Source organism: Glandiceps talaboti, chromosome 13, assembly GCF_964340395.1.
Source record: "Glandiceps talaboti chromosome 13, keGlaTala1.1, whole genome shotgun sequence".
Lineage (NCBI taxonomy): Eukaryota > Metazoa > Hemichordata > Enteropneusta > Spengelidae > Glandiceps > Glandiceps talaboti.
The window spans coordinates 7,706,627-7,728,342 of NC_135561.1; the positions used below are offsets into that span (position 1 = coordinate 7,706,627).

The window sequence follows — 21,716 nt, forward strand, 5'->3', positions numbered from 1 at the left end:
TAGCCTACCTGTAGACTTGAACAACTCTCTCTACTACACTATTCAGCTATCCTAACTGACATTTTGATTTTTTGAATTTTCGCTGAACTAATCAAGATGTCAGCCTTAGGATAGTGGAATAGTGCCCTTCAAGTTTGCAGGTAGGCTAATATATTATAATCACGCGTACGTCCATAGACCCTCCACCAACTATGGTACGTCTAAGCATGGATGTATTATCACTAATACATCCATGGTCTAAGTTAATAGCTTTTAAAGGTATTAGGGTATTAAAGGGAGTAGATTTAGACGCTATCATCCTTGTCCGTGATTTAGCTGGAAAGACTAGCAAATAGGGCATGTTTGAACACATAGAATTTTGTCACAAAAGGTGAGGTAATTTGACTGATTGGATAATAAAGGGATAGCTTTCCAATTATAATATTACAAAGTTGACGAATTAAATGAAGCTTAAAGTAGGGTTAGAACAAGACAAAGAGAAAATAAACAACTATTCTAGGTTCGTGTACCGTACCGGTCAAGTGGTTTGGAGGGGGGGGGGGGTTAGGTTCTACATGTACATCTCTTTCTGAGCAACATAAGATTTACAAGCACAACACGCCACTCTAGCTCTAAAACCATTTTTTTTTGTTTACCGCTGTAGTGCCTTAGGGCATTCCCTCACACAATTGCGCAAGAAAAGGATCGGGAACACAACAGCACACTACAGATGAATTAACTGTATGCGATATAGTTGAGTGATCTTTTTTAAAACTCCATTCATCTCTCGTATTGTCTCCAAAATCACTCAACCTAAAGCTTTCTGTAATCGCACCCATTGAAATTGTGGTATTTAGTGTCGTGGTTTTTCTGCCATATGTGAAAGCAAGTTAGCTAGCTGGAATTCCAGGGCGGGCTGGTTCTGATAATGTTTGGTGTACGAAGCGCATGGGTCGGAAGAACTGCCTGCATTCTATCAACGCTTCACCGACTGACACCATTAAAAGGAGAAAGTTCAGAGTTCGCCGCATACGACTATCAACACCAACGTCTGTTTGTCTCGAACAGTTGAGCCCCAGCTTGTGAAACGCCAGGATGTACTAATGCTAGATCATCACTATAACTGGTTTGTTCTGCAGAAAAAAAAGTTTACCATTAGCGCCGTTACAGCGTATGGATTTACTGTGGCCTCCAGACTGGTTTAATTATTACCGATTTCTTTACCTGTGCTTTGCAAGGCAGTGAAATGGAATGCGCTGTTTACTCTCAAAACCCATAAACAGTCAGTTCACGCGATAATACTTTGCTGCGTGTATTTACGACGTACTATAGGTCTACCAGCAATCCCAACGTCACCATTGCTCAGGCTGAAAACCAGGTCGAAGGAAGATGTTACGAAAAGTATTACTTTTATCTCTATATCTGCCAGGTACGTTTTAATCGATATCTTTTTTCCTGCGCAAATATATATTAGCGGACAGGTAATTTACCCTGTGGCTATGCGGCCTCGTCAATAGCCCCGAGAAAGGCCCACTTCGGCGTCCTTTGTTGTTCGACACGCCCGCTGTAAACCGCAGCGTATTATATCAAACATCCCGTAGAGAGACCGTGTAATCCGACTCATTAGATAGAGGTAATTTGTCTACACGTCTCAAGTCAAACTCTGTCTCATTCACGTAGCCCTTTTGTCAGTCAATTCGATACATAGTTTAGCGGAGCCACCACTCGTTTTATGTACACTTGTAGTTTGCACAACGGTGTGTGTGTGTGTGGACTGAAAACATCGATAATCAAACACGAGTACATGCCATGATGTATAGGTGGTGGGTCGAGCCTACGCTGTTGTGTGACAGTGACTATATCCGCATATCACCCCAGGCAGTTTGAATCGTGTAGAATCATGGAATGTGTGTGGAAATCACCGTTCAATAATGTCTGTCTCTCTATATTATTAATATTATACCTACAAAAACACACAGTCTATTTATAATTTTAATAAGTGCATAATGTCCACTAAAACGTGGCCTTTTGTTTTAACATGGCGTTCATATTGTTTGCAACGCAAACAAATTACAATACTTGAAACACTTAAACTCTCTAATGGTTCATGTGGTATGTTCATCGGTTGTATCTACGCAGTATACGTCACAACATTGTTACACGATTTGACTTAGTTTCTTTTCTAAGCAGATAAGTAGTCATAGCTGAAATATGTTAAGAGATAAAACTTGACACACACAACTCTGAATCACTATCATGACGTATAGGCTAGCCTTATAGCAATACAAGGGGTGTGCCTCGTCTATGAAGTGTACGTGTTTATAAAGCAACCACATTTCCCAAACCAGGAAATATCTTGTACGTGTGGTTTCAAAATCTTTCCATTCACTAGAGTAGAATTTTATTAAGTAACATGCCGAAAATACAGTGATTCATTTTTTCAAAATACTATTATGAGTGTTTCCTTTATTGTGAAGTATATAGTTCCTTCCGTTCCATGATACCCTGATACGGCCACCAGTGATGGGGGTAAAATGTCTAACACACCGCCAAGTTTAATGCATACATTGTATTCTCTATATATTACAGTGGATTGCACTCCATTGAACATATATATTACGTTGTGGAAAAGCATGTGATCTCACCATCCCTCAGTTTGGCAATATATGCATACTATTTTGTCAGCTTGTTTTCCATCGTCTGCTTCTCATAAATAAAACCTCTTCCCTTTACCTTCCATAGTCCTGTACTGGCTTATTTCTCTTCTCGTCTGTCTTTCCCAAGCTTCTAGCAGTTTTTATTACTCGGTTGGAATTTCCTACAGACACCAAATGTCTTGGAATAGTCATTGCACCAGGCTAGTTCACCCCAACATACATTCCTCTCATTAACACCAAATTTAGATAACTTGTAATTTCGATTAACAGACTAACCTTGAATATCTACCTATGTCGTCTACATAAACTGTATATGTTGCAAATCCCGCCAATTTTATTTGTTTCTTTTAGTGAAAGTATTCCTGCATGACCAGTGGCGGTATTTTTCAGTTTTTTGTACGATAATCTAAAAGATAACGATAAAACCCAACTCTCCATTACAAGAATCCTAATCTAAACACAGACAATCTAACCTTTCTGCTGTCCAAGCCAAATAGAGTTGTTTCGGTAGATACCTGGGGGCATTGTACTTAATTTGTTTCATCTGTGGCTAGTCGTCGGTGTGAATAAAGTAACTGTTCATGTAATACATGTCCAGAGACTGTAGTATCAAATCTCATCATACGACGACCTTGTTGTAGATCAACAACAACAGTACACAGGCTAGGAGAACAGTCCAGGGCAGCTCAAGGTAGTGTTACATCATTCAGAACAGTTAATCACATGTTACAAAGCGAGTGAACGAGATGGTGTAGAATAATGCTTCAAAAATATAACAACACAACACAACACAACACAACACAACACAACACAACACAACACAACACAACACAACACAACACAACTCGAAACGACACAACACGACACGACACAACACAGCACAGCACATCACATAACAGCACAACACAACACAGCACAGCACAGCACAGCTCACCACAACACAACACAACACAACACAGCACAACACAACACAACACAACACAACACAACACAACACAACACAACACAACACAGCACAGCACAGCTCACCACACAACACCACACAGCACAACACAGCTCACCACAACACAACACAACACAACACAACACAACACAACACAACACAACACAACACAACACAACATATATTATAACAAATAGTACATCACTAAACCGTGACATATCTAATCCAAAGATTAAAAAATAACAGTATAGCTAGCAAAATGAGTTATAAAAACAAAACAAGCGACAAGACACTTAAAATTGAACATTCTATATTGAAAGTAGTACACATGTATACCAAATCAGATTCTGAATTGCAATTAAAGTGTATCGTGATTCTATTGAAACATAATGTCACAGAAGTGGAAAGGGGTCAGGGGTCAGGGGTCAGGGGTCAGGAATATTGGACCCACAATACGTACAATACAAGTGAACTTTTGTCGACCTAATCTAAGTCACTGCACTCTGTACTTTACAAGTAAATGTCTACAGTCAGTGAAAGCTAAAAGTAACACTGAAAACCAGTAAAGTGTTTCTGGAAATCAGTCACCACTAAGGGTTTATCGGCAACAACTAAATATCTAGAATGTCTTGTCACTGTATTACGCCGGTAGTTTCTCCAGGGAGCTGATCAGATTTCACAAAGAACACGAGACCAACTGTTTGATGTATGATCCCGCTTGTGTGGTTGTTTTGATATTCATCATGACCTTTAACCTTCTGACCTTTGAATGAAATTATCTTATACCATTTCTGTGAAGTTCTTGTGCTGCATTAAAAGCATCTAAACTATGTGCGTAATAAATGGAAACGAAAACTTAACTAAACAACGTCTCACATACAATCTTTTCTAAAAATATATCTCCATCATTTCGACAATTATTAAATTATTCCATGAATAATCAATATTTGTATCGATATTTGTTGTCTATTTGCAAGTATGATAGAATATTACAAGCTATTGTTTGTTAATGTGAATGTGTTACATGCGGGCTACATGCAGACAGGCAAGTTTGAAGACAGACAGAAAGACAGGCAAACAGACAGACAGACAGACAGACAGACAGACAGACAGACAGACAGACAGACAGACAGACAGACAGACAGACAGACAGACAGACAGACAGACAGAGACAGACATAAACACACATGTCAGACAGGCAGGCAGATAGACAGGCAGGCAGATAGGTAGGCAGACAGACAGACAGACAGACAGACAGACAGACAGACAGACAGACAATATTAACAGCCAGGCTAGCCAACGAACATACTGACAGAAGGGGATCAACTTTGGAAACTTTGAAAGCACTTAAAGAACTAACACTAGACAAACAAGCGTTGAGAACATATCAATATGAGTCACTATGGACAACCTCAGATCCAACGAGTAATTAGCTTTGACATCGAAGGTTAAAACTTACTTTTTTTCCCTATCAAATGCCCTCATCACTGAGAACGATTATTTACACAGTCGTGTGCCTGTAGATATTTATATCAGTCTCTGTGAGCAGGTTTCTACAAAAACGTTTAGCATGTTAAGCTTGGACATTTAGTCATATGTGCCAGACATGTATATCCTCAAGACATACATTGTATTAAGGTTGCAAGACTTTAGTTCATAAGATACCACCGAAAACTGCTGCATTGTGGGTATAATGACAACGCTTCTCATTTATTCTGACTCATTACATACATGTACATGTAGACTACATACGATATATGTAACACATTGCTATTACTGAAGTCTTAGGAGTCTGGCTCGAATTTAAATCTTTATTCGTATGTGTGCTGAGATTTTAATTACTTCATACGGATTTATCAACGCATTTGGCTTTGCACAGAGGTGTTGAAGTTGATCTATGCAACTATCATAATATTTAAGAGTTATATTTAGTTCATTTACATATTTTACATGAATTTGTAGAGTTCTGGCCAAGCTATGTAATGAAAAAATATCATGATTCAAGTCGTTTTTCGCATGGAATCGAAATATCAGTAAGAAAACTTTCTAAATAATAAACATTCTTTGAGTTTTGTTGTGCTTTTGTCGCTAGGCCTAAGTATTGTGCTCTTATGTCGCTAAGGCTAAATATTGTGGTCTTGTCGCTAAGGCTAAATATTGTGCTCTTGTCGCTAAGGTTGAGTACTGTGCTCTTGTCGCTAAGGTTGAGTACTGTGCTCTTGTCGCTAAGGTTGAGTACTGTGCTCTTGTCGCTAAGGTTGAGTACTGTGCTCTTGTCGCTAAGGCTAAGTATTGTCCTCTTGTTGCTAAACATTGTGCTCTTGTCTCTAAGGCTAAGTATTGTGCTCTAGTTGCTAAGGCTAATTTTTTTACTCTTGAAAAATACGGATAATTTTTAACTTACAAGCTCACTGTGTTTTCCAATTTGTTTATAGGAGTCCCTCGATAGAACAACAAGGTCGTGTCTTTTACAACTACTAAATGTTATAAATTCCACATGTAGACGAAAAAGTATACATTGTATTAAATTATCTGTTTCTTTAGTTGTTAAACTTCAAATAAACTTTAAAGAGACCGACTCTTGCATATGTAATGACTTTCACAGGACTAAAAGCGATAGAGTTATGGAAATAAAAATCGCTCTAATATGTCACTTTTATACTTAATCTGTAGCATTTCACACATCCAAATACACTCACATACTTCCACGTATATGCTATGCTAAGAATTCTAAAAATTGAATACACAGTGCTGTACATATGTAGACTTTGGTAAAACGAGGGACTTACTCATAACAACTGACCGTACAACTAATTTCAAACAATGAAACTCGAGATATATCACGTCTCTGACATTGTATGTAGTGTTGGGTTAACCCCTCTAGGACACGCGAATGTTTTCGCGCCAAACTTGTTAAATTAAATTCGTCTTCATGAATTGTCTGCCAGACTGTTTTCACTTCTCAATTTCATCCACTCTAAATCAAAAAAGTTAATTCTTCATTTTCAATCCTAGCAAAGATTTTCCATTTTGTATAAAACATTTAGCGGAAAGTTTTGGCGTTTAGTCGCACGTCTCTTAGTTTTGGGGTTGAACTAATATGTATATTATATAGACTCAAAACATCAATAAGTAGTTTCTCATTAGAGTGAAGTCTGGCATTGCTGCAATGTTGTGGTGACACGACTGGCGACCCACACAACAATAGCACGGATATGGACCCATCAACCCTAGCCACCTACTTGTGTGTTGGGCCTCACACACATACTTGTGAAGGCGGAACACATTCTGACTGCAACAACACACCGTGACAAAGGCGCTATCGTCAAAATTGAAAGCACTTTGATAAATCGGTTTGGTTAAATACAAAACTTGTGGCTCTGAGAAGTTTGTTTTTGTTTGCATTGAAAAATGTTAACATGAAGGAATGGCTGTCGGATTGCCACTTGATATTTAACTTATACAAACAAACAAACTTCAACAAGGTGCTAACTGACTGTCACGTGATATCTTAGAAGTGGACAAGGTCACAAGTTGATGCATGGGACTTTTTACAGTGACTTTAATTTTAATTATAAGATGACAAACACGGTTGTGGTTGATGACAAAACGACCCATACATACATACATACATACATACACATACATACATACATACATACATACATACATACATACATACATACATACATACATACATACATACATACATACATACATACATAAAGGACAGACTGTTGAGAAAGAGTTTCTTCCTTGTCTGTTGTTAATGAAAGGAATAGGACTAGACCCCCTAACAAATATACAATTATAAATCTAACCACAGTTGATTTCATGGACTATAGTATTTATATATCGTGTACATACAAAAGTCACTGTACTAAAATACGTTTGCCTAGCTAGCTGTACGTCACTGAAAGGAGCAGAACGATTTTGTTTTTTCATTTCTATGGGACAAACCAGTATTGGACCAAAAAATCTATAAATAGTTACATGACACAAAATACCCAAGAAAACCAACACAGTGCTTATTTCTCATGGAAAAGACACTGGTAACAGCTGACACAAAACGGAATGATTGATTACATAATGCTTGCTGAATGACATCTCGTGGTCAAAGAAGTCAAGAAAAGATGTCAAGAAGTGTTCCGGTCACTTGTAACCTAGTCAAAATTATACTAGATGCCAAATATTGATTTCACAAAGTTCAGGACATTATCACATATGGTTGAAATCATCGGACTGAGATTTTTAAAACTCGCCACTCTTGGAATTCAATACTTGTAGAAGGCTTAAGGCGACATGTTCGATATGTATAAACTCTAACGGTACGTACAGCTGTCTGCGAAACTATGTTTATTAGCTTTAAGCTGAGATGATATTTTCATCGTGTTGTAAGTTTAAGTTTGACTATATTATGGAACGAACAATATTCACCGAGCCCAGCTGTTTGATTTAATTAATAAATTCTTTTATTTCTCTTTTCCAGCTGTTTTTGGAACATTGTTAAAAGAAGCCAGTCTATCTCAAGTGAAAGAAGAAAATCTAGAAACGTTGCTACGTCATCACTTTCATATGTCGCGTCGCCATGACGTCAATATTACAGCGAAATACGTAGTTCGAGACTTTGTTAGAGATACGTTTGAAGACTACGGTCTAGAGGTCGTCATGCACAATTTCCCAACCAGAAAAGCAGAGGTATGTACCCTGACATATGTTTATATAAGCAGATAGTTACAGTATATACACCACACACACACTAATCAAGAATGCTGGATATTGAAACGCATTCAGGCAAACTTGGGACACACTCTGTTCCCTATAAGGAGTAATGAAGGGGAACTTTTTGAGAAACAGTATAATGTGTCTGTCTGTCTGTCTGTCTGTCTGTCTGTCTGTCTGTCTGTCTGTCTGTCTGTCTGTCTGTCTGTCTGTCTGTCTGTCTGTCTGTCTGTCTGTCTGTCTGTCAGCCAGCCAGCCTGCGTGCGTGCGTGCGTGCGTGCGTATGTATGTATGTATGTATGTATGTATGTATGTATGTATGTATGTATGTATGTATGTATGTATGTATGTATGTATGTGTAGAGCATGTATACTTATCGACAGATGAGTTCCCTCTTTGTTCTTCAAGAATAAACGAATGATTCGCGAAAAAATGAAAGAAGATGATAAATAAGCAGAAGTAATTACGAAGAATTGTGTAGACAAACACATATGGATAGATTAAATGATGGAAGATGTATTGTGTGCTTGCTGGTACCTCAATAGCTTAGCTGAGTGTGGGTGGGTAGGTTGTGTGGGTGGATGGGTGGGTGGGTGGGTGGTTGGGCGGGCGGGCGAGTGGATAGATGGATGGATGATGGATGGATGGATGGATGAATGAATTAATTAACAATTTTGACATGAACGAAAACATGAACGAACGAACGAACGAATGAATGAATGAATGCAATTGCAAACTATCAAATGAACGAACATGAATGAATGTATGAAATGAATGAATGAATGAATGAATGAATGAATGAATTGGTGGATGATCGATGGAATGGATGGATGGATGAATTTTTGCATGACATGTATGGCTGGAAGATACGAGTTGTGGAAATAGACAACAAAGCACACATACATTGTGTATATAGAAATATGTGATATATCTGGAAATATCATTAGAAGAAATGTCAACAGCTGATATTACATTCGTTGTAAATGTCAAACCGTATTGACGTTTCCAGCTGTACAATATCGGTATCGTCGGAAATAGGTCACGTGATGACAACACACACCATAGTCATTTATCAAATAATACCATCGGTACCATCTACACTTTCAAAGAAAATAATGTAACAACGATTGAATCTTTGCTAAAGTGGACGAAGCCAATTGTAACGACATCTGTTCCTAGAAGAAGTAGTGATAGATGGATACAAGATTGGATTTGAAATATACACGTGTCTTGTCTCGTCATTTTATGAAACCAAAATCATACGTTTTCTGTCGAAGTCCAAATGTTTTCAATTTGGCATTCGGGTATATACCCCTTACCGTAACTGTTCAACGCTATAAACGGCTATCAATGGATTGTGGTAGTCTGTAAGATACAGGCATGCCATGCTGTATTAGCCAAAACACTCATCTGAAGCCTGATAGAGATTAACAACACGACGTATTTTACAGATTATAGATTGCGATAGACACGCTTTGAAGTCAATATAATAGTTTTAACCTTCAGATCTATTAGAGGCTGGACATTCATGAGTTGCATGGTGGCATGGACAATTTTAAACTCAATATTTATTGTAAAAATCACACTAAAAAAGTATGATTCATCTGAGCCCAAATTCGTATTTGGCACTGCATTATCAAAAGTAATTCATAGCAAAAAAAAATTTCCACATGTTTGAGAAAAACAGTTAAATTGTGAAATGACAGATTAGTTTATCAAATGTATGAAAGATAACGAACAGCAAGTCGGTGTCTGTAGACTTACTTCACGCAGCTACATTCGCAATACATTGTAATGAAGATTCGGCAACTTGACCAAGACAGTGTTCTAAAAAGTAAAGAGGGGAAGGAGGGGAGGTAGAAAGAGAAATAATTAGGAGACTTTTAGTCATTTTATTAGGAAAACAGTAATCTAAGCATTAATACGCTTGCCTGTAAACAGAGCGATTCTTCTTTTGGACATCGCTATCGCAAACCCTGCAGTAGAAAATTACCTTGGTCAAAATGGAGAATCTTCATTTCGTCAATTCATGTCTAGTCTACGGTAAAATATACTACTGTAACAGGTTATGGCTATAGAAGTTACTGGGATTTATGACAGTGAAATGGCATGCCATGTATAGAGATGGACTTGCAACGAGTATAATGTTCATTTGTATTATGCCAAACTCAGTAGAACATTGCCTCGGTCAAGATGCTGAATCTTCATTTCAATGCATTGAGTGTGCAGATGAATGAACAACTTGAAGTTAAATCTACAGACACTGACTTGCTGGGAAAAATAACATGCATGATCGAAGAAGTCCTTGAGTAAATCGGAATCTACAACGCAGGAGATATTACATGTAATTGATATAACCCTACGTTGTCGACCCTAATCATAGGAAGGAAATGTAATGTCGGTAAAAGTTTGGTTTCCACCAAATTGTTTATTACTTGGTCAAAGAGTAATAAGAAATTTTAATGAAAATCAAATTCCCGCAGAGCAAATACGCGTGTCTGTAATCCATCATACCGGACCGGTGTGTTGAATTTATGGGAGAATGGAGTGGGGTGTAAATTAAGTAAAGAGGAGGAGGAGGGGGGGGGGGTAGACAGAGAAAGAAATAAGAGACACACTTTTATTCATGTACATATTTCGCACCAACAACGGGAACATGTATGGAGAGAGAGAGAGAGAGAGAGAGAGAGAGAGAGAGAGAGAGAGAGAGAGAGAGAGAGAGAGAGAGAGAGAGAGAGAGAGAGAGAGAGAGAGAGAGAGAGAGAGAGAGAGAGAGAGAGAGAGAGAGAGAGATAGATAGAGAGAGAGAGAGAGAGATAGAGAGAGAGAGAGATAGAGAGACAGAGAGACGAGGGAGACAGACAGACAGACAGACAGACAGACGAGGGAGACAGAGACAGACAGACGAGGGAGACAGACATACAAACAGATAGAGACAGAGTGAGGAAAGACAGACATACAGATATAGACAGACAGACAGACAGACAGACAAACAGACAGACAGACGAGGAAGACAGACATACAGACAGATAGAGACAGTGAGAAAAGACAGACATACAGACAGACATACAGACAAACAGACAGACAGACAGACAGACAGACAGACAGACAGACAGATTGAGATTGGCAAACATGAAGTAAGCCAATATGCATATAGAAAGAGAAAGGAACCGACATACATACACATGGCCTTTGTAAAGGGATACAGATTAAAGTAATGTTGCAGGACAACGAAGAATGTGATCAAACATCCAAACAAGTACATGATTGAATACCATACTGTGTGATCTACTTTCATTTTGTCAGAGGTATTGTACGTTTCTATGGAGTCGGAAATCATGCATCAAATACAATACGTGCCAAACTGAATAAAGCATACATGACATTACCAGGGGGTCGTGACATTCTCTCGTCTTTTTTTCACTCCAGTTCAACGGTACAAACGTAATAGGTATACTAAATGGGAAGCAGTCAAACACGCCGAATGATCGCCTTGTATTACTGGGTGCTCACTATGACACAGCTGACGCCACGCCTGGTTCGTATTTATTGCTAATTAAATTAAAGAATACACATATTATATCTATCACGTATGTTTGATGAAGGGTGAAAGGTCATATTGTGTTAATTTCACCAGGAAATGGAACACGTAAGTCACCTGAAAGTTGACCAGGGTGGAGATCATGTATCGTACACAGTTTTCATAAATACATGATCGAATTTCATAAAAAAAGCAACTCAGTATAGTACAATTAGATGGCAAAAAAGAAAAAAAAAACATGTTGGCTTTAATCGGATAATCCGATTGTTATATACTGACTCTTGATCACAGAACATTGTATACCGTGTATTCTAATACGATTTGTTTACTTGAGTAAATAGCTGTATATCAGATCAAGTTGAAATGAAAACAGTTTTGACAAATACACATGGTTATTATGTAAATACGAGGAGATTTGCGTTTGTATTGCAGGTGTGGACGACAATGGAAGTGGTATGGCGTTGCTATTGGAAACAGCAAGAGTTGTATCATCTCGTTGCCAACCAGACTACACAATTTTATTTGTTGCATTTGATTATACAGAATATACTAGTAAGTTCTACTACATGAAACATTAATGTCTAACTCTAATTTTCATCCGAGGTCGAGGCTTTATGTTTCGGTGTATATACTGAAGACGTGATACGAACAGACCTAACTTTAATAAGTATACGAACTTGTACAGCAATGGCAATATTAAAACAATTTGAAACGTATTTTGGCAAGTTCTCTAAACTGCACACACAGTTACACTACGTACGTACGTACACTTACGTAGTACATACATACATGCATGCATGCATGCATGCATACATACATACATACATACATACATACATACATACATACATACATACATACATACACACACACACACATACATACATACATACACAGACATCCAGTTAACCGTCTAGTCACATATTTGCAAGTTCATTTATTGCCGACTGGTACCAGTTATACATGTACAGTTAGATGCATATAATCAATCGTCTGTGACTATTGACCTCCATTTCATACCAAATGGTGATCATTATATTATCATATTTTTATTTCAGTATCCTGGGCTGGTGATCCGTGTTATTGGGATGTACCATGTGGTAGTCAACGGTTCGTTGATGACTGGTTAATCACCTTTATGGCGGAACGAAATTACCCACAATTCCAAGGGGCTTTAATTGCGGATACACTAATGAATTGGGATAGTAGCGAGAACAGTCAAGCATTACCTGGTGGATTTAATATTGTTAGTAATTATAATGATTTACTTCCTTTTTCGTGTCTGAAGGTTGTGTGATTTTCTGCCAGTGTGACAAAACTTCTACTTGGAATGAACCAAGTAATGTTTTATACGTGTTCCCATCGTCGCCGGTAAGACCACCTGGCCTTCTTACGGCGTCAGTCAGTATTTCACACTCTCAAGCAAGTCAATTCGTCTTTTCTGGTCGTGAGTGCAAGAAAACTTATCATGACCCATGTCGATTCGCTAGAGTGTGGTTGTAAACCGGCGAATCTTGTATTTCCGATCAGTATGTCTATAGTTCATTAATTTTCAGTTACTATTCTGATCAGAAAACTCTTGCAAGCCAGGGTAAAATTGTTCTACCCTCGCAACGAAAAATAATACCTTTGCACGGGGACGTCTGTTAAGCGCTGCCGTAAAGAAGCTAGTGGCTTTATGACGAGGGATCAAAACTGTGTTCCATTTCATAGTAGCTTAAAGTTGTAATGTTCATAGTTTCGACTTATCGAATATTGCATTTAGATATATAGCCAAATCGTATTTCTTTAGTTGTCTCATTCATCAAAGGTCGTTGAGTGGTAAGAACGAACAATAACAACAGTCATAAGGTTTTCTACTAGCTAGTAGGTTATTTATGGCCTTTGAAGTTTTTCGCAAACCAATTCATAACATGCATATTCCTGACAAGCGCTAAGCCTGCAATATAACTAAATCTTATATACACTGAAAACAGAAACATCTATTTTCACCATACAATTATTTCATATTTTGAATATAAAATAAATATTTTTCTCTTTACTTTCATTTTTCAGTTATTTGGTGATCCATATAATAGCATTCAAACAAACGACTTCAGAGGTGACTTTTTATTTCTTTACTCAAGGCCAAGAGATAATATTTTAACAGATACATTTACATGGAGTTACAATGACCAGGTATGCAAATTAAAATAGCTCGCTCACTTCTTTAATCAAGTTGTCAAAATTTGACTCAATGATCACAGGTTATGAAACAGCTTAATCTGTCATGATGATAAACTCATTTTTGTAGCTAAAAACGTTGCACTGCATCAAATGCTCGAAAGTAAATGTTAGCTTTCAACGTGGGTCCTCAGGTCGTCTTCAGGGATTTTTCTCCGGTCATGGCACGATTTTAATCGTCTCTGGAGGTGGTTTAGTGTGACTCTACGACCTCTGTACAGATGGGTCTTTATCATATACTAGAAGCCAATGAATCTAAAACAGATGTCGTCTGACTCGACAAATAACTTGAGTTAAAAACTGTCACATTTTTATTTGTCTCTTTGAAAGTTAGTTCAATTGAAGTAGAATTGTTACATTTTGATCCTTTTTTGGGTATGATACACTTTTAGGTAGTTCACGTAAAGAAAATGTAGCGATATTGTTAGATTTCTGTTGTGTCAGCCGATGAAATGTAGAATGTAAGGTAAATTTTTTTCCAAGTCCGGCGAGTCAGACAACTTTCTGTTTCAGGTGAACTGGCTTCTATCATAGTATCAACTTGAAGCTGGACTGAACTTATGACGTCACCAGACTGATTTGAGAAAACTGAACACCCACTGAGGTTGAAAGCTACTATTTTGATGACGTACACAATCTAAATTTATTCTCAGTTTTGTCTAACTTGATTATTTTTTTTTTCTCAGAGCAACTCATCGTTTCGGTTGGAATCTGTGGTTGTACCGATCACTGGTCAGCCTACAACCAATGATAAACGACTTTACAGAGCACAACTTAGAAGTGATCATCATAATTTTTGGAGATCTAGTTCCGATTTTAATGCAATACAACTCACAGATTCAGGTAAATTATTTGCGCATTGTCAATGGCGACAGGAGACAAAACAAGGAATGAAATTCCAGCTCCATTAGTATGCTCTACATTAATGTAATTTGTACTGCGCATAATAGTATAATTGTTTTCTGCTTGTCTTGAATGTGAGGGCTTCAGTCGGCTGACCCCGAAATCAGTAAACGAATCGGATTAGTTTTGTAAATCTGCAGAGTTCTCTCAAATACCGATAAATGAGCCACAAAGTTGCAAAAGTTGTAGGTTATACTGTCTCGAAACTAAACCACATGGAGGTGTAAATGGTAACGATACTGTACAGGAACTAGACTAGTTTCGTCTGTGAGGGCGGTAGTCTTGACACGTTTCACTTCACTGGTTATAATTAACGCAATATGAAAACCATACAGACTTTTAAACCAATGATTTAATATCATGTCTAGCTACTAATTACGGTTAAACTGTCTGGACAATTTTTGGAAGGTAACAGTTTCGAAGTATTCATTTTCAATGATTATAAAGGTGTCTAATTGTTCTTCTTTTTCTCTCTCCCTTCAGCTAATTTTCGGGGTGATATGCAATTATGCCATCACCGTATGTGTGATAACGTTGGCATCATCTCACAAGTTAAAATTAGTTTCCTAACGAAGATATCAAAAGCAGTTGTAGACACTTTGTTAAATCTTAGTAGTTCGGGAGACGATTGTTACGGTAAGTTGCCATCTTGAAAGTGAATTGCATGACATTTTAGAGGAAGGTATAAATCGTGGAAAAATCTAATTGTGAATTATGACATTGTTGCCCATCGTACCATGGAAATAATTTAATAATCTACTTTTGAAATGCTAAAGTTTATCAAGACGAGTCTCCAAAAATGAAAAACCTAATTGAATTTTTACACTAGCATGAGTTTGTTAAAAGGAACGTTCAAGCTTTCCTGTTACTTCATTTTACCTACAAAAACAAGGGTCGGAATCATCCGACGAACGGTGGCGCTGTTCATTTCAACAACCGAAGTTACATGACTCTAAAAAGGGAAAATACACGTTATTAAATATCCACTTTTGGCAGACGTTTTTTTTATGTAGCATGCTGAATCTAACGTAATATTAAAAAGGTTGACCAATCGCCCGACCCAGTTCACACTGTTTCTTTGATACAGTTCCAACTTCAAAATCAACGTTCACAGCTGACGTCTTTTTCTAAAGTTGATGCATGTATATCCATTGAACGTTTTCGAAAGACAATCGCATATGCTGTGCATGAAAACTATCTGAATAAAATAAGTCTGCATTGTTTTGAAGTTCCAATAATCTTCATTTTGTGTCTTCCGATTTTCACTTCCAATATTCTAGATGAAGGAGACGTTTTTGATGAAACCACAGAAAGTTTTCCATTTCATAGCACAATTTCAGGTATATGTACGTATCTACATACTAAATATCTAGCGACAATCGAACTAATTCTCCAATAGATGATAAAGTACTCTCTAACGTCTTCCATTTTAACCCTAGAGTAGTGTCACAGTAGTGTAGTGTAGTATCTCTCATTACGGTCCGCCCAGATCACGTCATTTCCTCTTTGTCCGCCTACAAGCGAGCCATGTTAACTCCCATGATGCAATGTTGGCATATCATTATTCAACTAAGTGGTACGAATGGAAGACGTCCTTACATGTATGTTACGAGCTGAGCCTGAGTTGGGGACACCACTAATACGACAGTGGGAAGCCACATATCAATATTGCTTTATGTGACCAGTAGTCCCTCGAAAAAAAATGTAGATGGCTTCACTTTTATGACGGTGACAATCAAGCACATCTCAATATTAGGAAAACTACAACTAATAACTTATATGTTTCCAACTTTCTCATTATTCTCTCCTCTAAACTTTGAAAATATCATAGTAGGGTAAAAGCAAGTTTGTTTTCGTGTACATTTCTGATTAAAGTCAAATCACATTTTTCACAGATAAAATCACATTAAGTCCAGGCCTTGGTGTCAATTTTCAGATGTCAGTGTTGTTGTAGCTAGATGTAAATGTGTACAGATGTGTAGTGCGCATGCGGAAGAAGAGAATGTGTTTCTTTCGGAATTGAAAGCGGAAATGGCATTATTTTTCCAGTGATTTGTCTTTCTCTCAATGGACTCCCAGACTTGCCATTTTGTCGTCCTTGTAGAATTCCCATAATTCGTCAAAGACATGATGACAACATACACTTTGTATGTGCAACTTTCCAATTCTGTTAATGTCATCATTTAAAATGTGTGTATAAATACACTGTATCAAAATTGTCAAATGAAAGTGTGCATGAACAACTTTCTTGCACGCACAGTATTATCACGAATGGATTGCAAAAAAAACAAAAACAATTTGCTATCAAAATTATGCTAGACTTCAATGGTAACAGGTTGTCTTGTTCTCAATATGATTAATTAAGCTCATTGCCAAAAGATATTTTCGTCTCTTACGAACAAAAAACTCAAAAAATTCTACACGGTAATCTCGACGCGTATGAGTTATATACAAACTATGCATATCACCAATTTGTGGTATTTAATGTGCAGGATATAGCAGGTCGATATTTGAGACCGAAATACACGAAGAAAAACAGTGCCATTAATTTCGTTACCACTTTGTAATGTAATTAGTAGATATTCACTCACAGCGCAGCGCCTATTTCTCATGCATGCAACTGTTACCGATGAGGGCGCATTGTAATTGTACAAGGGACCGGGAACACGTCACAGCATCTTGGTACATACATATCAACAAACTAAGCGCATGTTATATCGTAAATTCACGCAAAACTGTTTTTCTATATTATTATGCATTGCAGACCCAACAACGGTAAAGCCCGAAGAGACACGTACAACTCGTAAACACACTCCGATTGTTCCAGTAGGTAATTCCGATCCTTCAAAAATTTCCTGTGGAAGGGGTGCCACAACAAATATATCAATAAAATGTATTACCATTGTGATTATTTTGAACAATTTAATTTTAAAGATTTTCAACGACGTAAGGTGACAGACCATAATCCACCTTGATAGTATATAATGTAATGCGCATGTCAGAATTATGATTATTAAGTTGACTTGTCGAGTTCAAGTTTGATATTTCCACTGAGTATTATACTTTCCAGCCTCAAGCCTACGGTGCTAAATTCTCGGGACTTTCCCCAATTTGCGCTCTCCATAGAGTAGTTGCGCTATTTCCCCAAGAAATTACCATTTCTGCCAGTTAACGTTGTTTGGAGGTATTTCGATCTTCGATTTGGACAAAACAAGTTATATCTGAGATAAACGTGTTTGACGAGAAAAAATGTTCAATATGCAAATATACATTCGATCTGTTTCAAAGTAGTCAAAATGAATGGAAAAATTCAGAATACAGGGACTGTAAGCCGTCGTGTTGTTCCGCCCTCACCGGCCAAAAGGTTGCCGATGCATGAGGGCGCCATGTCAGGGCGTACTTTAAAGAGTAAGTCTGAGACAATAAAGCATTCCCCGTCTCGCGGCAGATCTCGCGAGATATGCAAATAACCTAGCAACGGTTGCTACGAGGGTCAAGCTTTGCGGATTGGCCAAGTTGTTTATATGAAAGTCAACGCATTAGTCTGAAAAAATACTATCGTTTGTGACCATCTACAATCGTAAGTCGTCATGGAAGACATTGAAAAATTGAAAGTACACGAACTAAAGAGCATGTTTCGAAAATATGGCGTGTCAACAACAAGTTTAAAAGAAAAATACGTCACGGTGTCACACCATCATTATATTTCCAAACTGACTGTCATTTCTGGGAATACATTGTCAGTGCCAAACGTATGCAGCATACTAGATGGCTATAATATTTCAATCTTGAGAAATGGTAATTAATGACAAGCAAAATCGAGTAGTTTTGATTATTAGTACACATGTACATGGTGGAAACGTTTCCCGTCACCAATTTTCAATAGAAGTATATTAGAATGCAATGCACATGAAGTGTGGCGTAGTACTACACATCCACCGGCCGGCCGTAAGCCCTTATGAACCGTTGACATTTACACTGTTGACAAATAAGCAAAAAGTCTTACACATTTTTAGAGTGCAAATGTCCCGTTTTGGTCCTAGAGTTCAGAATTGAAAAGTTCTAAATTATCATCACAGGTCGGGAAATCATAGTCAGTTCCTGACAATCGTATTACGATTTTACCACATGTTATCTTCATACAATACGTACCAGTCTAGTTCCCGACGACCGTATTCCGATTTTACCCTACCTTAATAAGGTTAATAACTTAGAGTAAAATCGGAATACGGTCGTCAGGAACTAGAATAGGGAATCACCGGCGATGCGTGAAACACGTGTATGTATCAGCCATGTTTATACTTGAGTTCGATGAACACTGATGTTGTAGAACTCATAGTCCAAATTAGTAAAATAAAACGACATAGTATCTCTAAATTTTAATTTTAAATACATATATATAGCCCATTTATAAATTTATATGATAAAATCAAAGACAGTGAAAAAAAATTCTCAACCGTTTTCAAAGTTTTTAGCGGACCCGGACGAATTTAGCCGACGAATTACAGACTAAGAATGACATCATTGCCAACTATTAACAGCACGTTACAGTAAAGTGATCCCGTATGCTTTGTTGTGTTGGTTTTTAGACGACGCTACGCGACGTATAAAAAGTCTATGGAAAAGTTATGACATTGTATCAAAATTTAGACGTTGTTTAAAAATAGGAATACAATATTCGCGACCTGACATGCAAGTTTTCAACCATAGGGCCTGCGATCCTCGACTGGATCCAACTGTAATATTTTCAAGTTCATGTCGAAACTGAATTCAAAGGTAACACTGTGTCAATCTCAACCGCTCTTCATCTGCGCCCAGACGGCCAAAAATCACCGTAACGTCTGACGGCTAGTTATGAAACCCCTGTCGGCGAATTTTACATACGCACATCGTTTTTACAACCATACTTTAAAAGTTTGCTTCCCTTGATTTATCATACCATGGAAGTATACTGCACTGTACGTACGATGACGTCGAGAACAATGGTGTTGCTAAGCGGTTGACACTTCAGCGTGACGTGGTTGCTATGCACTCAATGGTGTCTCCCGCGAGACGGATAATGCCTAATATTAGCTTGGACAGCTTGAAAGCAGTGGCAGTCTGGTGTCACCATGGTAATAACCACTGTACATGTTTCCAGTCTACGTCATGTTAACAGACAAAAAACCATCCATATTGTAGAAGAGACTTTTATAATAGAAGATATTTGTAAACATTGGATATTAAAATAGTTCTGTATTTTCCAGTAATCTTTTTGTGTTTACGACTGTTGTAAGTTTACATTTCACTCAAAATCAAAATTTTGTTTTTGTCATTTTGTTTTATCTTTACAAGAAGACTTTAAATTGAATTGAAACTTGAAAATTGAGTTGTCGACAAAAAGATGACTTGACAATATATATTTACTACGGACGGATGTATATACCTTGACTTGTACCTTGAAAAAAAGTCTTCCCAAATAATGAGCCCAGTCCTAAGTTTAGACAATTTATCCCAACAGTTGACATGCCATTGGCGTCGTGATGTGACGTGTTGACATGCCATTGGCGTCGTGATGTGACATGTTGACATGCCATTAGTGCCTTGATGTGACGTGTTGACATGTCATTGGTGCCGGGATGTGACGTGTTGACATGTCATTGGTGCCGAGATGTGACGTAAGATGTTGTATATTTTATTTAAATGTGTATATATTTATATGACAGATTTCTTTGTATAACTCTTCAAATAAACAGACGAAACGCCAAATTATTTTCAGAATGATAATTTCTTTGTTAATATAGTTCCTAGTGTGTAAGTCATGTCTTGTGTGGTATGTCTTGTTGGGATAACGAAAAGTCATGACGATTTTGAGATGAAAAATGAACGCACAATTATTTATTAATGAGGAATACTCGGCAGAAGCTTACATGTAGCTGATTGACAACATCCTAGCATAGAACCGGAAAATCACCCATTGTAGTTTAGGCTTTATCTTAGATGGTTCTGTTATATAGCCTCACATGCTGAGGATTACATATCCTTATTTATAGTGCATTATGTAAAGGGCCAAAGTGTCCAAAAGTGTCACTAATTAGTGGCATAATATTCTTATTTCTAGACACCAAGCAATATTTTACCTCGTAGACATGCTTAAGCACTTGTGTTTACTAGTCCAGGAGCTGATAAGTAATAATAGTTCCAATTCCCGGTGGTGGCAGTCCCAGACGAAGCGGGTACGCATGCTTGTTAGAAATTTCGCGGAAAAGGGGGTGTTTTTCTATAACGCCTTATGTGTAGTGTTTTTGAATATCACAGAAAATGCGCTTTAGAAAATAAACTTTAACCTTTAAATCTGTTGAGAATAATCGTGCGGTAAGGAGATGATTTTTTTTTAATTATAAAATTCGATCGTTAATTTCATAATAAGCTTATGTACACAAAGCCCAACACGAAGCGGCGTTTTTTATCTGAACTGCAATAAAACGAGATATGAGCAATTTAAATGCTAAAACATCCACCAGTGCCTGTACAAAAATGTCAAGGATCTCATCTAGACGCTCTTCAATATTTCAAATACGTTTTATATTTTAAGTAGATTTATAACCCACAGCTATCAAAAAAGAAGTAAAGTAAACTTAATGTAAATTATGTTGTTTCAATAATACCATATGGTACGAGCAATGTGGGGTGGTTTAGATGATAATGCGGTGTACATGTGAAAATACGAGATGGGTGCTGTGGTAGAACGAATATCATAAGTCATCA

The 21,716-nt window shown here is 37.5% G+C and overlaps 1 protein-coding gene across 3 annotated transcripts; it reads left to right on the forward strand.

The window, feature by feature from the left end:
• The first annotated feature begins 1,062 nt into the window (after nt 1–1,062).
• On the forward strand, nt 1,063–20,709 carry LOC144444583 (uncharacterized). Of its 3 annotated transcripts, none has more exons than XM_078134061.1 (10): nt 1,063–1,408; nt 8,069–8,277; nt 11,732–11,840; nt 12,276–12,395; nt 12,902–13,089; nt 13,899–14,021; nt 14,753–14,909; nt 15,453–15,605; nt 16,250–16,315; nt 17,734–20,709. In XM_078134061.1, exons 1-10 carry the CDS (start codon nt 1,369–1,371, stop codon nt 17,922–17,924), a joined length of 1,356 nt encoding a protein of 451 aa, XP_077990187.1. In that variant the 5' UTR covers nt 1,063–1,368; the 3' UTR covers nt 17,925–20,709. The 3 variants fall into 3 exon arrangements, with proteins under 3 accessions (XP_077990187.1, XP_077990188.1, XP_077990189.1); XM_078134062.1 differs by having other exon boundaries at nt 16,250–16,309; XM_078134063.1 differs by lacking the exon at nt 16,250–16,315.
• Nucleotides 20,710–21,716: the final 1,007 nt, after the last annotated feature.